At 49.4% G+C, this 24289-nt stretch overlaps 1 protein-coding gene and 1 long non-coding RNA gene across 3 annotated transcripts in view; one reads left to right on the top strand and one right to left on the bottom strand.

Annotated features, from left to right (window-relative positions):
* Positions 1-24289, bottom strand: part of LOC309607948 — a 208849-nt gene that overhangs the window by 105190 nt on the left and 79370 nt on the right. The window lies entirely within an intron of this gene.
* Positions 177-22882, top strand: LOC309607848 (tripartite motif-containing protein 26). 2 transcript variants are annotated; one of them, XM_082346925.1, is made up of 8 exons: positions 178-330; positions 12701-13188; positions 13353-13448; positions 14757-14987; positions 19271-19293; positions 19785-19900; positions 20144-20176; positions 20695-22882. In XM_082346925.1, the coding sequence occupies exons 2-8, from the start codon at positions 12751-12753 to the stop codon at positions 21378-21380; spliced, it is 1623 nt and encodes a 540-aa protein (XP_082203051.1). In that variant the 5' UTR covers positions 178-330; positions 12701-12750; the 3' UTR covers positions 21381-22882. The 2 variants fall into 2 exon arrangements, with proteins under 2 accessions (XP_082203052.1, XP_082203051.1); XM_082346926.1 differs by lacking the exon at positions 13353-13448 and having other exon boundaries at positions 177-330.

Consider the following 24289-nt stretch of genomic DNA (forward strand, 5'->3'; position numbering starts at 1 on the left):
CTGCGGCAGCCGCTAAGCCTCAGCTCCGCAAGATTTCAGTTTCCCTTTCTCAGCCCCTGCTGCCCCACCCACCGCTGCGGCCCGGGGATTCGCCCAGTGATCAGTGACGAAGAGGGGACTAAGGCTCCCATTGGGAGGCGGCGTTCGGCAGGGGCCAATCCGGGCGCTGGTCCGGGGGAAATCTCGGCGGAGGGCTCCAAAGAACCCGGAGATTACCGGGAGGGGACGCGCCGTCGCGCTGGGTGCTGGCGGAGGAGCGCGACCCGGAACTGACCGCCGCGGGAAAGAAGCGACACCAACCCAGGATTCGCGGCCCGGAGCTGGGGACCGGTGAGTAGGGGGCGCCCGGTGAGAAATGCAGCAAAGCAGCAGTCACACACGCGCCCCGGGTCCGGGCAACCGAACGCGGCCGCGCGAGCGGAAAGAGGCCGGGCCGCCGGGCGGGCTCGGGAGAAGGGTGAAGTTCGCGGCGTCCTCCCTCCCGGCCTAATCCTTCTGCTTGCTTGGGCCTCCATTCGCTCCCTCCTCTTGGGTCTTCCTCGCTTTCCCGTGTCCAGCTCAGGCACCCATCCATTCTTGTCTCCAGAGCCAGAAGTAAGCGTGGCCCAGATGACGGTCTCGTTGCTTGGAGCCGAGTAGATGTGCCAGTCAGGCTCCAGGACCAAAGCCATGGTGTTTTGTTGTTGTTTTTTGTTTTTTAATTGGTCAGAATAAACCGGTTTAGCCACGTATACTTGGAGCTGTGCATTCACTTCCTCCTCCAGACCATTAGCACATCAGCGTTTTCCCTGCTGCTTTTCACCCTGTATGGCCTTAGAAAAGTGTGTAAATTTGCCTTTGTGGAGCTTATGAGAGGCAAACACTTCCAAATTCCCAGTACATTCCAGATTTTGACACCACGCCGGTTTGTGTGCACTTCCAGAGAATGATATTCGTTCGTGCATGCAACAAAATATCAGTGTCAGGGACCGTGCCTGAGCTAAAAATCAGTCCCTAGAGTTACTCACCCCCCAAGTTTAAAAGAATCAGCTTTTTAAAAAATAGACTTTGTTTCGTATATTCCTCAAACTGCAATTCCATATTTTTGAAAAAAGACTATTTTTTAGAACAGTTTTAGATTTATAGAAAAATCGTGAAGCTAGTACAGAGTTCCATATACCCCAAACCTTTTCCCCATTCATTTATTAACACCTTACATTAATATGGAACATTTGTTACAATTAATGAACCTGTATCGATACATTATTATTGGCCTGCATCCATAATGTATTCAGATTTCCTTAGTTTTTACCTAAGTACTTTTTCTGTTTCATGATCCCACCCAGGTTACCATATTCCAGTTAGTTCCCATTATGCTCCCCGTGGCTGTGGCAGTTTCTCAGACTTTGTTTTTGATGATCTTGAGAGTTTTGAGGAATATCCCCCATGTATATTATAGGCTGCCCCTCTATTGGAATTTGTCTGTTGTTTTTCTCCTGAGTCTGGGCTTATGGGTTATTGGGAGGAAGACCACAGAGGTAGATTGCCGTTTTCATCACTTCACATCAAGGGAACATGCTTTATAACTTGATGCTGATCTTGATTACCTGGCTGAGAAGTCAGGCTTCTCCACTGTAAAGTAACTCTTCCTCCCCTCCCCCCCGTGCCCCCCCACCCCCTTCCATACTGTACTCTTTGGAAAGTAGTCAAACTATGTGCAGCCCTGACCTAAGGAGTGAGATTATCTCCTGCCTCCTAAGGGCAACTCCATACATATATTATTTGGAATTCTTCTGCGTGGGAGATTTGTCTCTTTTGCCTTATTTATTCACTTATTCAATCATTTATTTGTATCAGTATGGACTCATAGATATTTATTTTATACTTTGGGTTATAATTCAATACTACTTTGTTTTGTTACAACTTTAGCCATTGCGAGTTCTTTTAAGTTGGCTCCTGTGCTCTTTTCTAGCATGTATTTTTATAGAGTTTTTTGCTGTTGAAAACACTCACTTATGTGACCTCGATTGAAGTTCAAACAGCCTGGCGAACTTGACAAGACGTTATTCTTACCTTGTTAGGCAGTAAGGAAACTGAGGCCCAGGGGCAGTAGGTGACTTCTTAGATGTCAGTTTCCCCAAAGGGAGTGATAGGCTGGGCTCAGACTGGGGTGACTGCTGCAAAAGACACTGCGAGCTGCAGAGGAGAGCCCGTAGTTGGAATTGAGGCTTCTTGGGGTGACTTCAGACTTATACCCCCCAGGATCAGAAAAGGAAACGACATGGAGAATGGGAAGAAATTGGTTTTGGAAAACAAAGGCTTAATTTGGCTGGCATCCAGGGTGAATTAAAACTTGCCAACTTGGTAGAAATGCAGTGACCTTTCCCCCCAAACTATATGCAGAGGGAGGAGATCTGGGTAATGTTTGTGGCCAAGAATGTCTAATCTGAGGGGAGCCCTTGGAGCCTCCTGCTGAAGCGAGATTGCAGGGTGGGAAGGGGAGTATGGTGAGGGGGAGAATGAAGAAGATATGGGGCTCTGGAATCATGGGATAACATTTAGCCTCACAAACATTTACAGACTTTGTGCCCGATACTGGAGATATGAAAAGATCGGTGAGACGTGACCCTTGGTTTCACATCCTGGTTGGAAGAAAGATGGGTAAAAATATCAATTAGGAAGTGGTATGATAGTGCTATAATAGAAATGTAGTATCTGCAGGAGCTTCCCGAGGGAGGGAATTCATTCAGCTCAGAGGTGGGATGGGCACAGGAAGGACCTCACAGATAAGGGGGCATTTCTGATTCAGGCTTTCAAGGATGAGCTGGGACTGAGAAGCTCATGTACAAGAGCAAGGGGTGGGGAGAGGGGGCGGTGAAGAAGGGGCTGTCTTTCCAGTTCAGTGTCTCTAGCGTTAGGATTCAAGGCTGGATGGGTAAGTGGGGGGCAGATTATAGGGGGCCTGTGTGCCCTGCTGTGCAGCTTTGACCTCAGGAGTTTTGAAGCAGGAGGGTGACAGGATGAGTTCCATGTGTTAGAGGACCCTGGCAGCACTTTGTACGAGATATGCTACATTTCACCACATCTAAGATGTCATCAATTATTTTATTTCCACATAGAAAAAATATTTTGCCAGTTAAATTATGGCATGCCATTTATCACATTTCAGAGATGCAAACATGTAATGACATGGGTGTCTCAAATTTGATTAAAGTAGTAACTTCCTAGCTGGTGGCTTAGGGCCCTCCTTCCTCTGGGGAATGAATGGTTAGACTATCTCCATTTCACTAACCCATAGATTTTGAGTTCAGTGACTCCATTTATGATCTTGAAGAAACTAAATTTGATAAACTGGCTTTTTCCTGCCTGATAACCAATTGTCAAAACAAACAAACAAAAAAACAATAAAACTGGGGTACCTGGTCCAAAGATATCATCTATGTTTATTCTGCTTTGGTGGCTCTTCATCACAGCAGTGACTTTATGTTGCGCAGTAAATATTCTGGTATGCTTGCCAAACCTTTATTTCAATTTGTCCTGTGAATTGCCTGGATGTTACCTCCTACCCCTGTCACTTCATGGTGATATTGAGACCCAGAAAGGTCAAGAATCTAGCCCCGGGCTGCACAGCAGAGTAGCTGAGGCTGGGTGATAATCTGGGTTTTCATCCTAACCCAGGACTCTTCACTTTAGGCTTTGGTTAGAATGACAGCTGGGGTGGAAGAAGATTCTGCCTGCTCCTCACTCACAATGGAGCAGGTTGGAGATCTGTTATGTCCTGGCAGGTTGTATTCTACCTGTGGGGCCCAGAGAGAACAGAATTGCCACTTAGTATCTACCTTTGCCCAATGCTTTGTCTAGATGAAGAGGCTGATTTTTCTGCATAAGCTCTTTGTATATTTCAGCCTAGTAACCCTCAATAACTTCCTCTGCTGTATCTGGCAGGAATTTGGGGTGGGGATGGGGAAGGTCAGATGATAGACAAGTCCAAGCTGGCTGGGCAGAAAGGGCATTTATTGGCATTTATTGGCTCCGGTGACAGAAAAGTTCAAGGTTAGGCTAGCTTCAGGCACAGCTCGATACAGATTTCACCAGATGCCATCAGGACCTGGTTTCTTTCACTTCATCCCTGGGTTGGCTTCATTCTCAAACAGGCTAACCCTCTGGCTAGCTGCTCTAGCAGCTCCAAACCGTTTGACCTCACTTCTTGCAAGTTCTAGAGAAAAAGTTCTCAAGAATCTTTTTTCCCCGGTGACTCAACTAGGTCTCCTTGTGACTGGCTGCAACTGAGTCATGTTCTCAACCCTGAAGCAAGCACCGTGGCCAGGGGGGCTTACGACTCTTTCTCTTGTTCCACCTTTGAGCTGGGGGAGAGCTCTACCCCAAGCACGTGATCCCCAGAAAGGAACTGGGTAAAGTTAGCAGAGGAAGGAAGAATGGAAGCTGGTGGACCCCTTCCTGCAAAAGATAAACATTTACAGCACTTACTAGTTGGATCAAGGGACAATCTGATCTGCTGCTTTAGGGCTGATTCCCTGGCCTGTTACTGGGCCTCTCTTCATGCTGTTTCTTTTTCTTATTTTTTTAAAGCATTAAACATACATACACATACATACACACAATGGGATTCTATTTCCCGTTCACCAGATTGGCAATTTTTTTTTTTTAGAGTGTGAAGCATCTATTACGTATTTAATTGTTTTGTTTTTTTTAAATTGAGGTATAATCGACATATAACATTACGTTAGTTTCAGGTGTACAACATAATGATTTGATATTTGTATATATTGCAAAATGATCACAATAGTCCTGTTAACATCTGTCACCATGTATAGTTACAAAGTTTTTTCTTCTAGTGTTAAGGGCTTTTAAGATCTACTCTCCTAGCTACTTTCAAATATGCAATTCAGTATTATTACCTATAGTCACCATGGCAGAAATTTAAAAGATGAAAATACCAGGTATTGGTGAGGCCGTGGAGCAGCATGGGCGCTCGGAGCCTGCTGGTGGGGACACGTGGTGGTACAGCCACTTTGGAAACAGTCTGGCCTGATCTAGTTAAGTTGGGGATGCATCCTGCTTGCCCGGGTGTACTAGGGCATGTGAACAGAAATGTTCACAGAGCAGTGTTTGTAATTGTCCCAAACTGGAAACAACTCAGGGGCCATAAGAAGTAGACTACATCAGGGAGTTCCCTGGCGGTCCAGTGGTGAGGACTCAGCACTTCCACTGCCGAGGGCCGGAGTTCGATCCCTGGTTGGGGAACTAAGATCCTGCAAGCCGCATGGCGTGGCCGAAAAACAAAAACAGGCTACATCAGAAGTAGAATTATACAGTCATAAAGCAATGAAAATGAACAAAATCGGCTCACAATCATGTGAGTGAACCTCACAGACTTGATGTAGATAGTCCCTCCCCCCCCGCCCCCCCCCAATGCAATATGATTCCATTCATTTGAAATGCTCAAAACCAGGAAAAATAAACTGTTTTGTTCATGGATACATACCTAGTGTAAAACGAAAGAAGAGGGAAGGAGCGATTATCACCATTATAATCACAAGCATTTCCCGGGACACAGCTTTTTCTTCTCTCCTGGTTCCTGTACGTTCCTGGAGCCAAACCTTGGATACCATGACTGGGGGGTGTGCTGGTGATTGCAGCCCACTGTTCTGCAGGGACTCTGAAGAAATCACTTCTCTCTAGTACTTTCTCATCTTGCTGGAGGGAAAGGACAAGTGGCTGAGATTTCTTGCACTCGTTCAGCAGATACTTAGGAAGCATTTTGTGGGCATCAGACGCTCTGTGCCTGTGCTTTATTCACTTCTTCAGCCAGTTTTTCATGTTTCGTCTATGTCAGGCACTGTGCTAGATTCTGGGGATAAGGCGGACACAGTCTCTGTCCAACGCAGTGGGAAAAGCTGCTGTTAAATAAGTAATTATAATAATAAGTAGGGACTCACAACTGATGGAAGTATCCAGTGCAGTGTGGAGTGCTGGGGGCTGTATAAGGGAGAGAGCATGTGGCCTCCGTGACAGGTCAGGAAAGAGGAGGTGGCTTTCAGCTGAGACTTCAAGCTGGAAAAGGAGTCTACTAGGAAGGAAAGGAATGGTGTTCTATTCAGAGGGAACAACATTTTCAAAAGGTTCAGGCAGGAAAGAGCATGGCACTTTTGGAGGCTTAGAGAGGGGTTTGGTTTGGCTGTGGGGTCGAGTTTGAGGTGGGCAATGGCAGGAAATGAGCCTGGAGACAAGGCCTGGGCCTAGATTATCGGCGGCCTCACAGAGCATGGGAAGGAGTTTTCACTTTATCCCTGGAGCCTGGGAATTAACCAGGGTGGTTACATGAGCGAACCTGTGTTACACGTGGCAGGGTATGTTTGAGGGACGAAAGGAAGGCTGCGGTGCCTGGAACACTAGGCGATGGAGAGAGGAGGTTTAAGTAAATCGGGAAAGCCTTGAGGATTGTATAATCCCCACAGTTAGCTCTGATTGCAGCTTCCAAAGGATCACTCAATTATGTCACTAGATGTAAGCTCTGGGAGGGCAGGGACTTTCCCATTTTTGTTCTCTGTTGTATCCTCAGTGCCTGGCGCTTAGTAAACGCCTATTAACTGTTGAATGAATTTTGACACCCTCCTACTTAAAAGCCTGAGCAGCACTTCAAAGCCTTGTCCCATCCAACTCCCAGTGGCTGCTGCTTCCATGCCCCGCCCTGGGCCCTGTGGGGATTTCCACTGTTCAGAGCATGTCTCGGCCTGGCCCGGGGGTTTGCGTGGCCTGCACTGTGCCTCAGAGCACCAGTGATGCTTGACCTGTGGGGGAAAAGTAACCCACGTGTGACCTCAGCAATGCACCGCCCACCAAACTGGCATCCCCTGAGCCTGCCTGGTGCCCAGCCCACAGCCAGGCCTGTAAAGATCTGGGGAGTCCAGGTGTCGGCAGCAGGGGCACGGCCACTCCTTCTAGTATCCAGATCCAGATCACTTGCTTTTTGCCCTGAATTTTGTCCTTTCCTGCTTTGTTAGAGGTGTCTCACAGAAGTTTACTTCTAGGAGAATTTGGTTATTTCAGATTAAGAAATGAGGCTTAATCTGGAGCCCCAAGAGCCCTTAATTGACCTTCCCACAGGGCACGGAGCCCTAGGCTAAGCACTTTAGGATCACAAGGAAGAAGGGGCTCTTGTTTGGAGCCCCATGCGTGGACTTGAGAAGCAGCCTGGAGACCAGGGTGCAAATCCAGCCCCCTCCATTCACCTCCCTGGGCCTTGGAGTCCACACCTGGGATTCGATGTCTTCTAGGGTCCCTTGCTGTGGCATGTAGGAGCCCAAGGCAGCAGGAAGGAGGGACGAAGATGTGGGGCATCAAAAGCCATGGGAAGTTGAGGGAAGGTTTAGAACCTGCTAGGGTAGAAGTTGGCAACTGTTAAGAAACAGGGGTCTAGAGTTAGATCCTTTCCCTCTGGAACTGGACCAGGGCAGGGGTGGGTGAGTAGTGCAAGGACCTGTCCCTTACAAGGTGTGGGCATTCGCGGCGATGCTTCCTTCAGCTAGTTTTTTTTTGTTTTTTTAACCTGAATCAAACTGTTTATTAAAATTGCACATAATACATCATAATCAAGTAGGGTTTATTCCTACATAAAGATGGCTTATAAGAAAATATTTTAACACAATTCATCACATCAATGAATTAAAGAAAAACACGTGACTATATAAAGAAGAAAAAATCATGTATCAAGTTATATGTATATATACATGTATGTATAATATATATATATAATTCTCCAAATAGTAGGAATGGAAGTTTCTTTTCATAACTTGGTAAAGTCTATCTACCAGAATTCTAACCATGAAAAGAGAAACCTCAGCTAGTTTTTACAACTCACAGTGGTTCTCGCAGCCAAAACTTGTGCACGGCATCCACATCCTGAAATGCGTGCCAGGAATTACGTGGTGTCACCTCAGCCAGTCTGTTGACATGTAGAGTAGGTATTTACGAGATGCGGAGAGCTGTAGGGGGGACCGGTGGATTGTGGGGCAAGGGGAACTCAAAAAGGTCGGGAGTGTCTCCAGTTCTGCCTGGTTCTGAATTGAAACCAGCTTCTGGTTTATTGAAAAGACAGAAGACCTGTCCACCCCAGAGCAGGGGTGAGTGGCCTCTGGTAGAAGGTAATCCATGAAACGACTTCTCAGGTTTCAGAATTCTCATTTGGGTAAAGCAAGTAGGGTGGACCATGTCGGTAGGGTGGACCGTGTCGTTGTGAAGACTTTTTCTGGCTCTGGCTTTCTGTGGTTTCTGTCCACCGAGAGCCAGGAATGGAGAGGAGTGTGATAGTTTTACCCCTTATTGTGAAAACCTGTCGAGATCATCAGCATATGCTAAAGGCACAAATGATAGAAAAGGCAGAATCACAGGGGAGCGTGGTAAGTTGGGGAGGGGTTTTGGAGAGGGTCAATTTTGCCTCGGCTCGAAAGGGTTGGCTGTGCAGTGTGAGCCCAGGTCCGCCCGCGTCTCATATAGGAGCCCCGCTGCCTGTCGAATCTAAGGCAAGAGTGCTTTCGCTCAGCGTCAGCAGTAATACATGACCCTTTACTTTTGTCAGCGCTCTCCAGTTTACAAAGCCCTTCCATTGCGATGACCTCATCCGAGCTTCCTGACAAAGGAGCTGGTATTAGGCCCCATTTTACAGTTTGCCTGGGCAGAGAAGAGAGTGTAATGGATTGGGCTGAGGCATCAGCACCAGACACTGCTTCCTAGCCACGTGCTCTTGGGCAAATTGCTTCCCTCCCTGAGCCTCAGTGTCCTCAGAAGAGTATCCTGAGCATTAAATAACATAAGATGTGTAAATGGCCGGTAAGGTGGGTCCTACAGAAATGCTGTCACCAAGAAGTTGTTAGTCACTGGGCTATTGGGTTAGAGCCCTAACTTGAACCTGGTTTCAACCCACAGATTTACACCTCGAGTCTTACACATAGTCAGCAATGCCAGGGTAAGCCATCTTCAATATTTGTTATATATTCAGGATGGAGCCTATATAACCAAGCAATGGGATTGAACATAGAACTGTACTGTGTTTCATTTGTTAGTTTCAGCAGACTCTCAAACAAATGCATATGCAATTAACATTGCCTTCGGTCCTCTGAATCCATTCATTTGTTCAGCACCTATGTATTGAGCTTCTACAAGTGTTGGGCACGATCATCTCTCTATTAGAGATTTTCAACATCTTTGGTAGTTACAGACTCTTGTACAGATTCTTTTAAGAAGGATGGAAAACTCTAGCCCCTCTCCTCAGAAAGTTTTTCAGACTTTTTATTTTGTTTTGTTGAACCATTTAAAAGTAAGTTGTAGTCATACAGTCCTAAATACTGCAGCATGTGTTGCCTGAAAATATGTACATTCTCATACATAACTTCAATAAATGCTATTAAAAAATCAATAATAATTTATTAATATGATCCAATACCTAGTCTTTTGTCAAATTTCCTCTAATTGTCCCCAAACAGTTTTTAATAGCTTTTTTAAAAAACCAGGATCCAATCAAAGTATTTGCGTTTGATTGTTATTTCTCTTTAGTCTTTTTAAATCAAGAACAATCCTGTTTTATTTTTCATGACTGACTTTTTAGAAGTCCAGGCCAGTTGTCTTGTGGAATGTCTCCTATTCTGGATTTAACTGTCTCCTGATGATGGCCTTTAACTCATTCTTCTAACCCTCATATTTTCTATAAACTGGAAGGTAGGTTGAAAGACTTGATTGGATTCATTCACATCAAACTTTTTTTATTTTTTATTTTTGGCTGCGTTGGGTCTTCGTTGCTACACGTGGGCTTTCTGTAGTTGCAGCGAGCGGGGGCTACTCTTCGTTGCGGTGTGCGGGCTTCTCATTGTGGTGGCTTCTCGTTGCAGAGCACGAGCTCTAGGCTTCAGTAGTTGTGGCACGTGGACTCAGTAGTTGCAGTGTGCGGGCTCTGGGGTGCACAGGCTTCAGTAGTTGTGGCGCACGGGCTCAGTAGTTGTGGCGCATGGGCTTAGTTGCTCCGTGGCATGTGGGATCTTCCCGGACCAGGGATTGAACCTGTGTCCCCTGCACTGGCAGGCAGATTCTTAACCACTGAGCCACTGGGAAGTCCCACCTCAAACATTTTTGGCACAACTACTTCAAAGGTGACATTGTGCAATTCATATGGCGCCACATTGGGAACCATATGCCAGAAACACCTGTCCCTCTATTAGCGATGCTGGATTTGGTCACTGACTAAGGCCATCACCAGATCTCTCCCTTATCAAGGTACATTAGGGAGTAACCCACTGGGTGGTACTTAGCACCATGGGACTGTCCTGTCCCCTAGTACCTCATGGTTTTAGTATCTGATGATGATCCTTGTCTTATGCAATGGAGCTTGCAAGATGGTGTTTTTCTAGTTCTATCATCCCTCCTACACTTACTTACCAGCATTCTTCTGTAATCCCTGGACAGGTTTTTCATCTAGTACATTAGTGACCATTTTCATATAGTGTTGGGGGTTTAAAGATCTGTGAAAGTCCAGCATGGAGCCTGGGTTAAGAACTCCTGCTCCAAGTGATGAGGGCAACTGATGGTGTCAGCTTTTGTGTGGACGGGGAGCTGTAGCTGAGCTCTTCATAGTCCTTTTATTTATCTGGTCATTTGCAACAGAATTAAATTCCCAGCCCCGAAGATAAACACATGCCATCCCCCTACAACAATAAAAGAAACAAATAACCTTAGCCTTTGAACTTCCAAGCCCCTCAGCAAAGTGAGTTGGTGAAGGGCTCCAGCACCCACAGGAATCACCAGCACCAGGACCCTTTCCTGTGTTACACCTCCAAGTTGCTGGGTCAGGCTCGCTTCCTCAACAGACAAACCAGGGAGTTGACCAGGCAATTCCTAGGAGTTTTACTACCCTTATTAACATTCTAAAAACTTCATTACCTTCATTTACCAGTTAAATTCCTTCATTCTTTCATTTGAGCTTGGTAGGTACAGGTCTTTTCCACACTCTTAAAGTCACACATCTCTAAATCCATTGGAGCTTCCAGTTGGAGTTCATTGTCAGCAGTAAAATAATCTCTTACATTTGTACAGTACTTTCACTTTATAAAGCACTTTTTATATATTGCTGCGTTAGACCCTCAAGAAGTAGACTTTGTATTCCTGTGTTGTTTTCTCTTTGGGGCTTTATTTCTAGCTCATTCATGTCACTACAGTGAAAGACCTTGAAGGCCACTGAACTCTGCTGTAATGGACTTTGACATACATAGTCAGTAATCGGATTGATTTGCCTGTGGTTCCACGGGCTTCATTCCAGCCTCGCAGTTACCTGCGCGCCCCGTCTGCTGGCTGTCTTTCCAGCGACTGCTTATTGCCTCCCGTGGGTCCTTCTGTGGGTCTGCGGCAGAGCAGATTCCCCAGTTTGCCCCACGAGTCTCTCGTTTGCTTTAACTCTGGAGCTCGTGTGTCACTATGGCAGTTCATCCTCACTTTAAATTTCCACTCTTGCTCTACTTGTGCTTTGAACACTCACTGGATTTGGGAACCGCGGGTTCTGGGTTCTCTCCTAGATTCCCCCTCTATACCGCGCTCTCCTAGATTCCCCCTCTATACCGCGCTTATGCTTAGTATTTTCAACATAATTCTTTTACTCAACCCACTTAGAAACCCCTGAAGGTAAGTATCACTCTCCCCATTTTACGGATGGATAAACTGAGGCTCAGAGTACTTAAATGAGTTCTCTCTTGTCACACAGTGTCAGGGGCAGGAGGAAGCTGTTGGGTTAGGTGTGCTGAGGCTCCTAACCTCAGAAAGGAAGTGGGCCAGGGCTGCAGAGGTAAACAGGACTAAAGTCCTCTCTGTGCTCAGCTTCTGTGCTCCCTCTTACGGCCAAGCCCTCATCAGCACATCACGGTCACAAGCCACCTGAGGCTTCCTCCCACGTTGGTCTCAGTCGCCCTTGTTAGCAGTAGAGCAGCCAGGCCAGCTGCACAGGGGGCACAGCTGAGAACGAGTCCGGTGTGGTTAGGCCGTGCTCTGCCAGCAGGCTGAGTCTGGGTAGAGACCTGCTTTCTGGGGGAAGTGAACCAAGCCAAAACTCCAGCACAGCCCAAGGAAACATCTATAAAGGAGGACACCAGAACTCAGATTCTTGACGCTTCTTGAGTCTTGGTAAAGAACCTCAGTGCACTTAGTCCTTGACACCTGAGATCTACAGGGAAGACAAAGGAGTCTTTTGACTCTGTCAGGGCCCCCCATGAACAGTTGTGCAGCCCATGCACTGCAGAAGTGAGGCAGCACTGTGCGCATAATAGACATTGTAGATTTGTATATTATGACAGTTTTTCAGCAGGTAGTTATCTGGTGCCTTGTTCTATCATAATTGGTATATTAGAGCAATTTCCCAACAGATGGAAGGAAAGGGTCTTGAGGTAGGAGTGCTTTCCCAACAGCGTGGCATGGGCTGGTGGCAGCTCTGCTCTCCCTTCTACCAAGCTACCCTCTCTGGGCCTCAGTTTCCTCATCTGTAAAATGAGGGCGTTGGACTTGAGGATCAGTAAGGTCCTTTCGCTCTGATTCTGTGTGAGCCTCGTAGGAGCTGCTAAGTATCTATTGATTGACTGATCGATCGCTGGGGCTGGCGGCTTTGTGCAAGGCTGCCATTTCTGCCCCTCTGCTGTGCCTGCTCTTGACTCCGTGTCTGGTCTCCAAGGAGGAGAAGTCCCCACCAGTGAACAGGGACCCCTCTGAGCTCAGGACACCATGGCTGCGTTGGCACCACTGCGGAGCCTGGAAGAGGAGGTGACCTGCTCCATCTGCCTCGATTACCTGCGGGACCCGGTGACCATTGACTGTGGCCACGTCTTCTGCCGCAGCTGTACCACCGACGTCCGCCCCACATCAGGGGGCCGCCCTGTCTGCCCCCTGTGTAAGAAGCCTTTTAAGAAGGAGAATATCAGGCCAGTGTGGCAGCTGGCCAGCCTGGTGGAGAACATCGAGCGGCTGAAGGTGGACAAGGGCCGGCAGCTGGGGGAAGTGGCCCGGGAGCAGCAGGACACGAGGCTGTGCGAGCGGCACCAGGAGAAGCTGCACTACTACTGCGAGGACGATGGCAAGCTGCTGTGTGTCATGTGCCGGGAGTCCCGGGAGCACAGGCCCCACTCGGCCGTCCTCGTGGAGAAGGCGGCCCAGCCCCACAGGGTAAGCCCTCCTCACCCCCGCAGGGAGGGATGCTCTGCTTGGCACCCACCCGGAGGCGAGGCCCGGCGCAGACCCCTCAGAAGGCTTCTCGCTGGCCGAGGACTCAGCCCGAGTCCACCCTCCTGCCTCAGCCCAGAGCATCCCCACTGCTTGTCTTTCTACAGGAAAAAATCCTGAACCACCTGAGTACCCTAAGGAGAGACAGAGACAAAATTCAGGGCTTTCAGGCCAAGGGAGAAGCTGATATCCTGGCTGTGCTGGTAAGTGAGGCTGTTGAGGGAAAGCTCTGAGGCAGGCAATTGGCCATGCGGAGCAGGAGCTCTAGAGCTTGTAGAGACACAGCCGGCAGGCAGCCGGCTCCCTGGGAGAGGGAGCCCCGACTGGACTGACGGCCGGGAAGCCTGGGTTTTAGCCCAAGCCCTGCCGGTCTGAGCTCTGTGGCCTTGGCCTGCTTCCTCGTCTCACAAGTGACTGGGTTGCCTGGATGTCAGCTAAGGTCGTTCTCCTTCTGTGACTCACCTCAGCTGCAGGCGTGTCTGCTCAGCAGAGCCAGAGTGTAGGGAACTGAGGAAGGCCCGGCTTCGTTCTTCCTTTCAAAGAGAGGGAGAAAGACATGGTTCCTGAGAGTGAGGGGCGCAGGGGGTTTGGGAGGAGGGAGCTGGCTCCAGGACGAGAACTGAGAGGGGTGGGCTAGGCAAGGCCCGACCAGCTCTGAAGACGCTCTGTCTAGTGAGTCCTGCGCCTGTGGTTGCCAGGAGTTAGGAAACAGGCAGCGCATGGTGTGCTTGATGAGAGATGGGATCAGAGGGAAAGAACTGATAAGAGGTTCCAGTTTTCTGGGGGAAAGTCTGTTGGGGAAGTGGGCATTGGAGGGTGGAGGGATGCTGGGGCCAGTCCCGGCGGTGAGCAGTTAGGCCCTGGGAGAGGGACAGAGTGAAGCAGGAGACGGCCCAATCCAAGGAGTGCCTCCAGGTGCTCAGTGTGCGAGGATGCTGACCAGATCCCAGCCTGGACTGGGCAGGGAGACTTGGGGGCAAGAAAGGACATGGTCCCTGAGCATAGACATTCCACAGTTTCACTGAGGGAAGAGGATATAGTCCTACATGGCAGGGATGGGGTACACACAGATATCTTACACACAATGGGGAGGATGCTGAAGAGAGGATTGGTCAGGCTTGAATAAAATTAATCAAGGAAAACTTCCTGGCAGCACACGGCGATTGGTGTCCAGGAGGGGAAAATGTGTTTGCTCATAATGTTCCTCAAAGGGCCCCCAGAACATACTGGTTTACCTAGAACAGATAATGGCAGGCAGTCAGGGTTCCAATCCCATGGTGTCTGAGGGAACTGACCTGACTGACTTACTGTGTCTTCTTTGAAGAAAGGAGGTTGCCACAGGAGAGCTCTAAAGCCCCTTCCAGCCCAAACACTGTAGAATTCATGAATGGGGTCAGCGAGGGGCACGAGAGACAAAGAGCCAGCCTGTGCACCCCTACACCAGATCCTGGAGGGATCTTCTACCCCGGGGCGGAGGTGTCACCCCCTTCTCCCCCTTCCCATCCCTGCAGAAGAAGCTCCAGGACCAGAGGCAGTGCATCGTGGCTGAGTTTGAGCAGGGCCACCAGTTCCTGAGGGAGCGGGAACAGCGCCTGCTGGACCAGCTGGCGAAGCTGGAGCAGGAGCTCACAGAGGGCAGGGAGAAGTACAAGACCAGGGGCGTCGGGGAGCTTGCCCGGCTGGCGCTGGTCATCTCCGAGCTGGAGGGCAAGGCACAGCAGCCGGCTGCAGAGCTTATGCAGGTGAGAGACCTCCCTGGGGCAGGGAGCCGGGAGACAAGGACAGCAGGTCTTGGCCCTGCCACTCACTTACAGGACCTTTGGAGAGTCACTTCTTCTCGGGGCCTCAGTTTTCTCATCTGAAGCATGGAGATGATAATCCTTATCCCCACCACTTATTGCAATGATTGCATGAGCATAAAATAACTGGCATGTTGTCACTTCAAAAAGTAACTTTTCTACCTGAAAGAGTTTAAAATTTTGAAAAGTGTTGTAGAAATGGAAGAGAAGGTTATTAGTATTTTCGTTACTATCCTCCATGCTCATCACTACCGTCACGAGCCTGTCTTCTAACAAGTCATTGGCAGACACTGGTCCAGGGGAAGCTGTTTATGGTTCTGGAGATGAAGAAGCCTGTGGGGTCAGGGGTCGCTGAGGGAGGGCTGAACGACGGCTTCTGTCAAGAACCCAGAGGGTCTGGAGGAGATGGGCAGCTGGGGAAGGGAGACTTCTCGAAGGCAGAGGATTTCTCTGGGACTGTGGAATCAGCCTCAGAGAATAAGGTGGAGAGCAGGCAGGGGGCCTCTGCCTCCCGGAAGAGGCAGCTTTGGCGCCGAGAAAGGGAGGGTCATGGATTGGAGAAAAGGCTGCCACGTTGAAATGACACCACAGCTCCTTCCACCCCAAGTCTCTCAGAGGAGTCACACTGCCTTAAACAGGGCTCAGCAGCCTTTGGAGGGAGCATGCTCGATCTTTCTGCCCTTGCAGGCCAGGAGAAGGCCTGTGTGATGAGCTCCTCCACTTACGTGGTGGGGCTGCTGGCCGGCAGCGGAACCGCCCAGGACCTCCTCTAGGGAAGTGCTGTCCCTGGCCAGTGGCAGGGCGAGTCAGAGGCGGGATGCTGGGGAGAGAGGACGAGTCCGCCGGGTACACGGGCCGGCACAGGTAGCCTCTGCCTGCCTCTCCATCATTGCGGATTCCGACTCATGCCTCGGGACTGGCGGGGACGTAGAACTCTTCCAGTCGAGCCCCCACTGATGAAGTCCCTGACGACCAGAGAGAGGAAGAGTTTGTCCCAGGCCATGGGGCAGGTCAGGAATCACGTCAGAGCTCCAGCTCGGGTGTCCTGACTCACAGGCCTCCGGCCTCTTGCTCTTCTTTTCTCTCACTTTGTCCAGAATGTCTCTCTGGTTCCCTGCTTTCCTCCAGAAGTCATTCTGTTCCCTAGAATTTCTCTCTCAGACTCTGACTGGGTCACTTCTCCACCCCCTCCCCCCTCTTCAGGGGTGCGCATCCTTCCTTTCCTCACAGCCGCTGCCACCATGTGGATGTGTACTTGTTGTGGAACAGAGGGGGACATAGCTGGGGTACTGGGGGGGGCTGAGATCCAGCCGTGTCTGCCTGGAGGGGAGCCTCTCCGCAGTCCGCCCAGAAGAGCTTTGTGGGCTAGCAGAGGCCCAGCCTTCGGTGCCTCTGAGACCACTCAGATTGAAGACATCCCTGGGGCCAGGTGGGAGGAGGGAAAGGAGAGAAGGTGGGTGTCTGCTGAAAGTCAGTAAAGGAAATGTTGGTGCCGGTGGGTTTTGTCTGTGTGTTTTGTTTGGGTTTGCTTTTGCTGCAAGGGAACTGGACCGCTCACTCCTGAACTGTCATTAGTATTTTACCAGAGATTAGTTGATTGTCAATGGAGAGTAAAGATGAGGCCCTACAAAGATAGGGGCCCTGATCCAAAAGTCTGGTAGAGAAATACAGGTGAGAGAGAGAAGCAACAGGACGAGAGATAAAAACAGGGAATTCCCTGGTGGTCCAGTGGTTGGGACTTGGCGCTCTCACTGCCTAGGGCCTGGGTTCGATCCCTGGTTGGGGAACTAAAAATCCCACAAGACATGCGGTGCGGCAAAAAAAAAAAAAAAAGACAGAAACAGAGGCCTTTTGACAAAGGCGATAGAAAAGGAAAGATCTCTGGACTGGGACTATCAGGAAGACAATAAAGGGAACTAGGGGATAGGAGAGCCCCTCTGGAGGGAATTGTGAAGCCCCCCTGGTTCAACCCTGGGCAGGCCTTGCAGGGTCTGGTGGCAGGTCGTACCTCTGCCTGTTCCACTGTCAGTCGCCATCCACACCCATGAAGAACCTTAGGGTTCTTCATACCCAGCATTGCTGTGATTCCTGCCCCAGCCTCTGCTCTGACTGCCTCTTTCTCCACATACCCAGGAGTCTGGGGGGTGAGAGGCCCTCCAGGAGCCTTGGGCGGGTTGCGTCCCTCTGGAGGCCCAGTGTGTGAGGCTGCAGGTCGCCTCGGGAGGCCCCAGTCTCCCCTTCTGCGTCCTTTGGGAGAAGGGTTCCTGCACTGGTGCTCCGGGTCCCACCCTCTCTGGGCCACTCACAACCTTCAGCCCTTAGATGGGCCTCATTCTCTCTCTGTTCTAGCAGCTCCTGTGTCACAAAATATGCCCTCTTGGCTCCCTAACCCCACCCACCTACTGCCCATTTATTTGCCTTTTTATGTCACGTATCCCAGCAGAGTTGTTGGCATACACTGTCTCAAGATTTGTCCCCCCGTCCTCTGAAGCTGGCTTGGACTTACTTGTTTTGAGGGCCAGAGTAGAAGGATTTGCCAGCAACTCACAACCAGTCTCTGGTCAGTTGCTTCACGGTTGGGGGCGAGGTGTAGCTCTGACCTCTTGGATGGCCTCCCCTTGAGCAAAACCCCAAGTTGTTCCTGAGACTTGCTGAAACAGTCCGCAGCAGCCACAGTTTGGCGATCCCATTTGCTTCCCAAATCCCACTCTCAAAGAGGTCACTCTGCCCCCACCCTTACCCAGTCCCCCTCCACACTACTGTCTTCTTCCTATAGCACCTAGCACTTAATAGCATCGTATAATGGATTTGTTATGTTGATTCTTTGCTCTCTGCTTCCCGCTGCTAGGGATTTGTGTGTGTGTGTCTCTCTCTCTTTTTTTTTTTTTTCCTGCTCTAAGGCTTCTAGAGTGGTGTCTGACACGTAAGAAGCACTTAAAATTTGTGGGATGAGTAAAAGGAAGGCAAAAATTACTATAGAGTATTATGGAGGATTTAGACTTATAAAAGGGAAATAACCAGCATCTCGCAAGAACCTCCTCCCATGCTACCCTCTCCTGTCACTCAGCACCATCCTCCCTCCTGTGCAAGCCGTGGCCTGTCCTTGATTATCTTTCACCAGTATGCCCAGTCTGTCTCAAACATACCTAGAATGTGCTGCTTCCCTGACTTCACTGTACTGCCCTAGTCAGGGCATCATTATCTCCTGCCAGGTCCATAAACAGCCTCCAGACTGCCCCCTGATGTTGGCATTGCCTCTCTTTAATCCATTCTGTACAGGATGGCCAAGTGATTGATCATTTGGGGTTTTTGGCTAGCGACTATATCAAACAAGTTATTTCCCTCCCAGAAACAGTTCAGACACGAGGGGTCTAGAGCTGTTAGGGCAGCTGTCCATGAGGTCATCCAGAAAGCTGGTTACTTCCATCTGGTTGTTTCACTAACCTCAAGGGACGTTGTCCTCAGCTGTTTTGTCAAAGTTGAGCTCACCATCATATCCAAAATTGAGCCAAGGAAAAAGAGGAAGTAGAATGGAATTTCTTTTTTTTTTTTAAAGGATGTGACCCCAAAATTATAGTCATTGCTTCCTTTTGCATCCCATTGGCTGGAGCTTAGTCACATGACCAAACCTGGTTACAAGGGAATCTGGGAAATGTAGTTTTCTGTTGGATGGCCCTCTGCCCAGCTATTACTCCACAGGTTCTATTACTAAAAGGAAGAAGGGGAGAATAGATCCTGGAGGATACTTAGCAGTCTCAGCCACTTGAAAAGCAGATCACGTGCATCACTCCCCTACTTGAAACACTTTGATGGCTTTCTACTGAACATAGAACAAAATTTGAACTCCTTGCTATGCCTGTCCAGCCCTGCATGATGTGGCCCCTGCCCCCTTTGCCAAGCCCTTTCCCACCTTGCTTTCCTCCCATTCTTCACCTGGCCAGTACTGAGTTCTTCAAATCTCAGCACAAGTGTCATCCTCTCAGAGAAGCTGGCCTGTCATCCCCTTCTCCTACCCACCGCCCCCCACCCCCAGCCATTTGCTCTGTCATTGTGATTATTTTGTTTGTTTTCTTTTTGTTTTATCCATTGCTGCCACTAGAATGTCAGCTCCATAAGGAAGAACCGCATTTGTTTTGTTCACTGATGTGTCCCGGTCTCTAATAGTGTTGGTATATATGAATGAAGTCTTTGATTCACATTGACTCTTGTGCTTTCTTCCCTTCCAGGACACCAGAGACTTCTTAAACAGGTAAAAGAGTTTCCTTTCCATGGTGCACCTCATTCCCCTGTGCCTGTGTCCCCTCCCCTGTTCCTTGACCATGATCCATCTGAATTAATGGCTGTGTGATATGAGGCCAGAGGTTCCCACATCGCATGGTTCATCCTGATAACCTTCTCTCCTGGGAGGCAAGAACACATCCTTGAGAACTGGTGGAGACTTGCTCTGCACCGGAGCAAGTTCTCTGTATAATCCCCACTCCCGTGTCCACTATCCTTGTCTGAGACGGGACAGGATGGTGTGAGAACACGTGTTGGTAGACAAAAGGGCTCTGAATGTTGAGTCTGCTGGTGGTTGTAAGTCTTGGCTCAGCCTTGGGCAGTTCACTTAGTACCTCTGAGGCCCTGGTTTTCCATTACCTGGGGATAATCATACCTTTCCCTCCCCCTTCACAAATTGTCATGAGGATTGAGAGAAATGTAGGAAGAGTTAAGTAGCAGGTTTGTCTGTCATCTTCTCAGGTATCCACGGAAGAAGTTCTGGATTGGGAAACCCATTGCTCGTGTGGTTAAAAAAAGGACAGGAGAATTCTCAGATAGACTTCTGTCTCTGCAGCGGGGCCTGAGAGAGTTCCAAGGTAGGGGTTGGGGAGGGACTTGGGGTGGGAGTCAGGAGCTGGGGTGCCGCTTTGAGAAGAGGGTACCTGGCTCCTTCGTGTCAGATTCTCTGACCTCATTCCTCTGAGGTCTCCTGGTTGTTTTTCCCTTCTTGGGATCTCAGGGGTGGAGCCTTGTCACGAAATTAATACTGTCCAAGTGAGAAACAGGTTCATAGGTTTGCTGGGCTTGAGGGTCATTGCTGTCCTTTTTTTCCTCCCCAGGGAAGCTGCTGAGAGACTTAGAATATAAGACAGGTGAGTATCCAAAGGGCTGTTCCTAGATTTGCCTCAAATAAAGAATACTCTCCCCACAGAATCCTTCTGCCCCCAGGTAGCCCGTTCTCTTGTACAGCAGGGAGAGTTTCCCAGCTGCACTTCTGAAGTCCCCACCTTGCATTTTCTGACTATTCTGCTACCCTTCGTCTGCAGTAGAGCCCTCCACTGGAGCCTCTGACCCTTCCTGCCCATGTTTGGTTATTCTGTCCTCAGAGGTCCTGCCGCCAGTCCTTTTCCCTGTGACCGAGTTCCTTCTCATCTGCCCTGTCATGTGGCTCCTGTATTCGGAGCAAACTGTCTGCCCCAGGCCCCGCTGCTGTGCTGCCTCTGACCCTGCTGTCAGGCCGCGCACCACATACCCCTGAGGGGCCTGTGCACGCTGCCACAGGTGTGAGCGCACCCCTTGGATCGTGCAGCGTGGCAGCCCTGCTGTGGAGACTGGGGGGTCCCCTCCTGGTCCACTGGCGACACCGCTACTTCTTCCTTTGTCCCCACAGTGAGTGTCACCCTAGACCCACAGTCGGCCAGTGGGTACCTGCAGCTGTCGGAGGACTGGAAGTGCGTGACCTACAGCGGCCTGTACCAGAGCGCATACCTGTACCCCCAGCAGTTTGACTGTGAGCCGGGGGTGCTGGGCAGTAAGGGCTTCACCTGGGGCAAGGTCTACTGGGAGGTGGAGGTGGAGAGGGAGGGCTGGTCCGAGGATGAAGAGGAGGGGGACGAGGAGGAAGAGGGGGAAGAGGAGGAGGAGGAAGAGGAGGCCGGCTATGGGGACGGATATGATGATTGGGAAACGGATGAGGACGAGGAATCGTTGGGGGATGAAGAGGAAGAAGAGGAGGAGGAGGAGGAGGAGGAAGTTCTGGAAAGCTGCATGGTGGGGGTGGCCAGAGACTCGGTGAAGAGGAAGGGCGACCTCTCCCTGCGGCCGGAGGACGGCGTGTGGGCGCTGCGCCTCTCCTCCGCGGGCATCTGGGCCAACACCAGCCCCGAGGCCGAGCTCTTCCCGGCCCTGCGGCCCCGGAGAGTGGGCATCGCCCTGGATTACGAAGGGGGCACCGTGACTTTCACCAACGCAGAGTCGCAAGAACTCATCTACACCTTCACTGCCACCTTCACCCGGCGCCTGCTCCCCTTCCTGTGGCTCAAGTGGCCGGGAACACGCCTCCTGCTGAGACCCTGAGCCCTGACTCTCGCTCCCGGCCCCACACCCACCGATGCTTCACTTCTCTGGAATTCCTGGGCTCTGTGACGGGAGAGGAGGTGCCTGGCTGGAGCACCTGTTGCAGGCAAGGGGAGGGACCCCGTGTCCGCTGGCGCTCCCTCCTTGTGGCTGTGGCCCCCTTGGGACCTCACTCAGTGCTGTTCCATCCATCCTGCTCTCGGGCTCCTCTCCCGCCTCCTGGGGTTCCCGTGCTGACTTCTGACCCTGAAGTCCACAGGGCTTCTCCCTCCCTCCTGCCCACTGCCTTTGACCCAGCTCTGCCCTCTCCTTGTTGAGTAAGAGGCGAGGCAGCACTTTCTTGCCCTGTATGGCATCCCATGCCAGCTGTTCTTGGGAGAGACCAGTTGACTATTACACCCAAGGCCATTTTACTGCCCTCCAATCCCATGGCTTCTCCTTTGCCCAAATCCACTCTGCTGCCTACCTCCCCTGGCACTTTAAACACGCCTACTGCCACCCCAACTCAGAGTTAAACATAGATGAAAATGTTGGAAATGAACTGAATGAAAATCCCCTGAGGCTTCCCAGGCCGTTTAAGCCGCCTGGAGTGCGAGTGGAAAGCATCTCCTCATAAGGTCCAGAGCGGAGTCCATGCTTCTCTGAGACCAGGGCTGAGCATGTGAGGTTTCCATTACCAGGAGGTGGGACTCCCTGAAGCCATCTGTGGTCTGAGGGGAAGGGTCTAGATATATGTGGCTTTGGGGTAACAGTTGTGATTGGTGATCAATGAATTATCTCTGGGTTGGTCCTCTTGAGGAGAGTTTTTAAAAGAATCCAAAATACCCTCCTCTTGGGCAGTTCATATGAAAGCACCAGGGCAAATATCCAGTCAAGCAAAAACTCCCCTGCCTTGGAAGCCCTGATCAGTTTTTGCAGCAGGGTATGTATTAAACTTCTGTCACTGGCTCTACTCAACATCCGGCTTCCATTTTCCTAGGAGAGGGGCTGGGGAGGGCAAGACAGGGCTGTGGCGGGAGAGGAGAGGAGGGCAGCAGGGGTCCCCAGCAAGCCACCAGGTCTTCATGTCAAGAGAGGGACCAAAGCGTATCCTCATTGCCCACGGGCCCAACCCAAGTCCCAGCCTCTGTCCAGGCTCCGCTAGTGCCCACAGTTTAGCACAAGCTCCTGCTCCAGCTAGGTTACCTCGCAGCCTTTGTCCTTGCCCATTCCAGGCACTCTGCCAGTGCCCCGCTTAGCCAGTTTTAACTCCTCCCCTGCTCTAAGAGACTCTTTCCAGCCGCTGTGGATCTCGGGCGTCTCTTAGCCACTACATTATCTGTAGTTGTACTCTTTGTATATATCACATGCTGCCTGAGTCACATGTACATCTGATTTCTGCCTCTAGTTTTGTAAGCTCCTTGAGGGCGGACACTGTATCTTATACTTCTCTTGTATTCTCCATGGCACCTAGTGCAGTGCTGGGCACAGAGTAGGTGCTCAATAAAAACTTGGTGAATGAACAGCCCGGATTCGTATATATTTTATTGTAAATCAAATATTACCGACCTTCACAGTCTATGGCTACAGAGAGGTTCTGTCGATAGCAGTAGCCCAGGGTTTTTCTACTGTGCCCCTTCTGGGTCCTTTAGAGCTCTGCAACTCTGCTTGCACACATGCTGTCATTTGTGGAACTCCCCAGAGAAGAGCTCCCCATGGGACACAGATCAGCCAACGCCAAGGTTCCACCTTGCTCTTCCCCTCCTGCAGTGGTGGCCCTGCGCTGAGATCCAGCACCTGTGGAGCATGGGGCTCCTGCGAGCAGGGTAATGTCCAGCACGGCACACCCACAGTCCTTCCCTGGAAAATAAGTGGTGCCGCAAAGGAAATATAACCTACAGAGATTCAATTCTGCCTCCTAACATTCAACTATCTCACCATTTTTTGTCTGTTCTTTTTGATTTTTTAAAAATTGCCATCTGAAAGGTAGAAGAGGGAGGATTACAGAAAGTACGTCTAAGATTATACTAATGGCAAAGAGCATATTTCTTCCCTGTGCTCTCATTTGTGGACTCATGAATGTTTTCCCTCTTAAATTTATTTTTTCTTTCTAAATACATATATGTAAAATGTGTCGATTATTAGAAATAAGACATGCATAATTAATTATAATGTCTTAATTCACGTTTGAATCTTGGGAGACAATATTTCTTAGCATAATATCTTTTAAATTTTTTATTTTATTTTGGAGTATAGTTGATTCACAGTGTTGTGTTAGTCTCAGGTGTACAGCAAAGTGATTCAGTTATACATAGACATATATCCATTCTTTTTCAGATTCTTTTCCTGTATAGGTTATTACAGAATATTGAGTAAGGTTTCCTGTGCTATACAGTAGGTCCTTGTTGCTTATCTATTTTACATATAGTAGTGTATATATTAATCCCAAACTCCTAATTTATCCCTCCCTGCCCCTTTCCCCTTCGATAACCATAAGGTTGTTTTTGAAGTCTGTGAGTCTGTTTCCGTTTTGTAAATAAGTTCATTTGTATCATCTTATTCCACACATAAGTGGTGTCATATGATGTTTGTCTTTCTGCATCTGATTACTAGCATATTCTTGAAAATTTAAATTTATTTTGTTGGTTGATGTGAACTGTCCCCTAAAATTATACACTACTAACCTTTATTTATGAAATAATTTCATATTCTCAAATTGCCTTTTACCCTTTCTTGGAAAGAGCTTTTATACAACAGTGAGAGATTTTTGAAACTTTTAGGTGATTATTATATAATTAAAAGCTAATAGTTATTAAAATGGGAACATTGCCATTTGAACAAAGTATTAATGCATTCAGGTCATTGTTGCTTTAATGAGTTTTATGAGTGTCATACTTCTAAAATAAACTGTAGAAGATAAAGTGTCAGCA

The sequence above is a fragment of the Balaenoptera borealis genome (assembly GCF_965194805.1).
Source record: "Balaenoptera borealis genome assembly, chromosome: 12".
Lineage (NCBI taxonomy): Eukaryota > Metazoa > Chordata > Mammalia > Artiodactyla > Balaenopteridae > Balaenoptera > Balaenoptera borealis.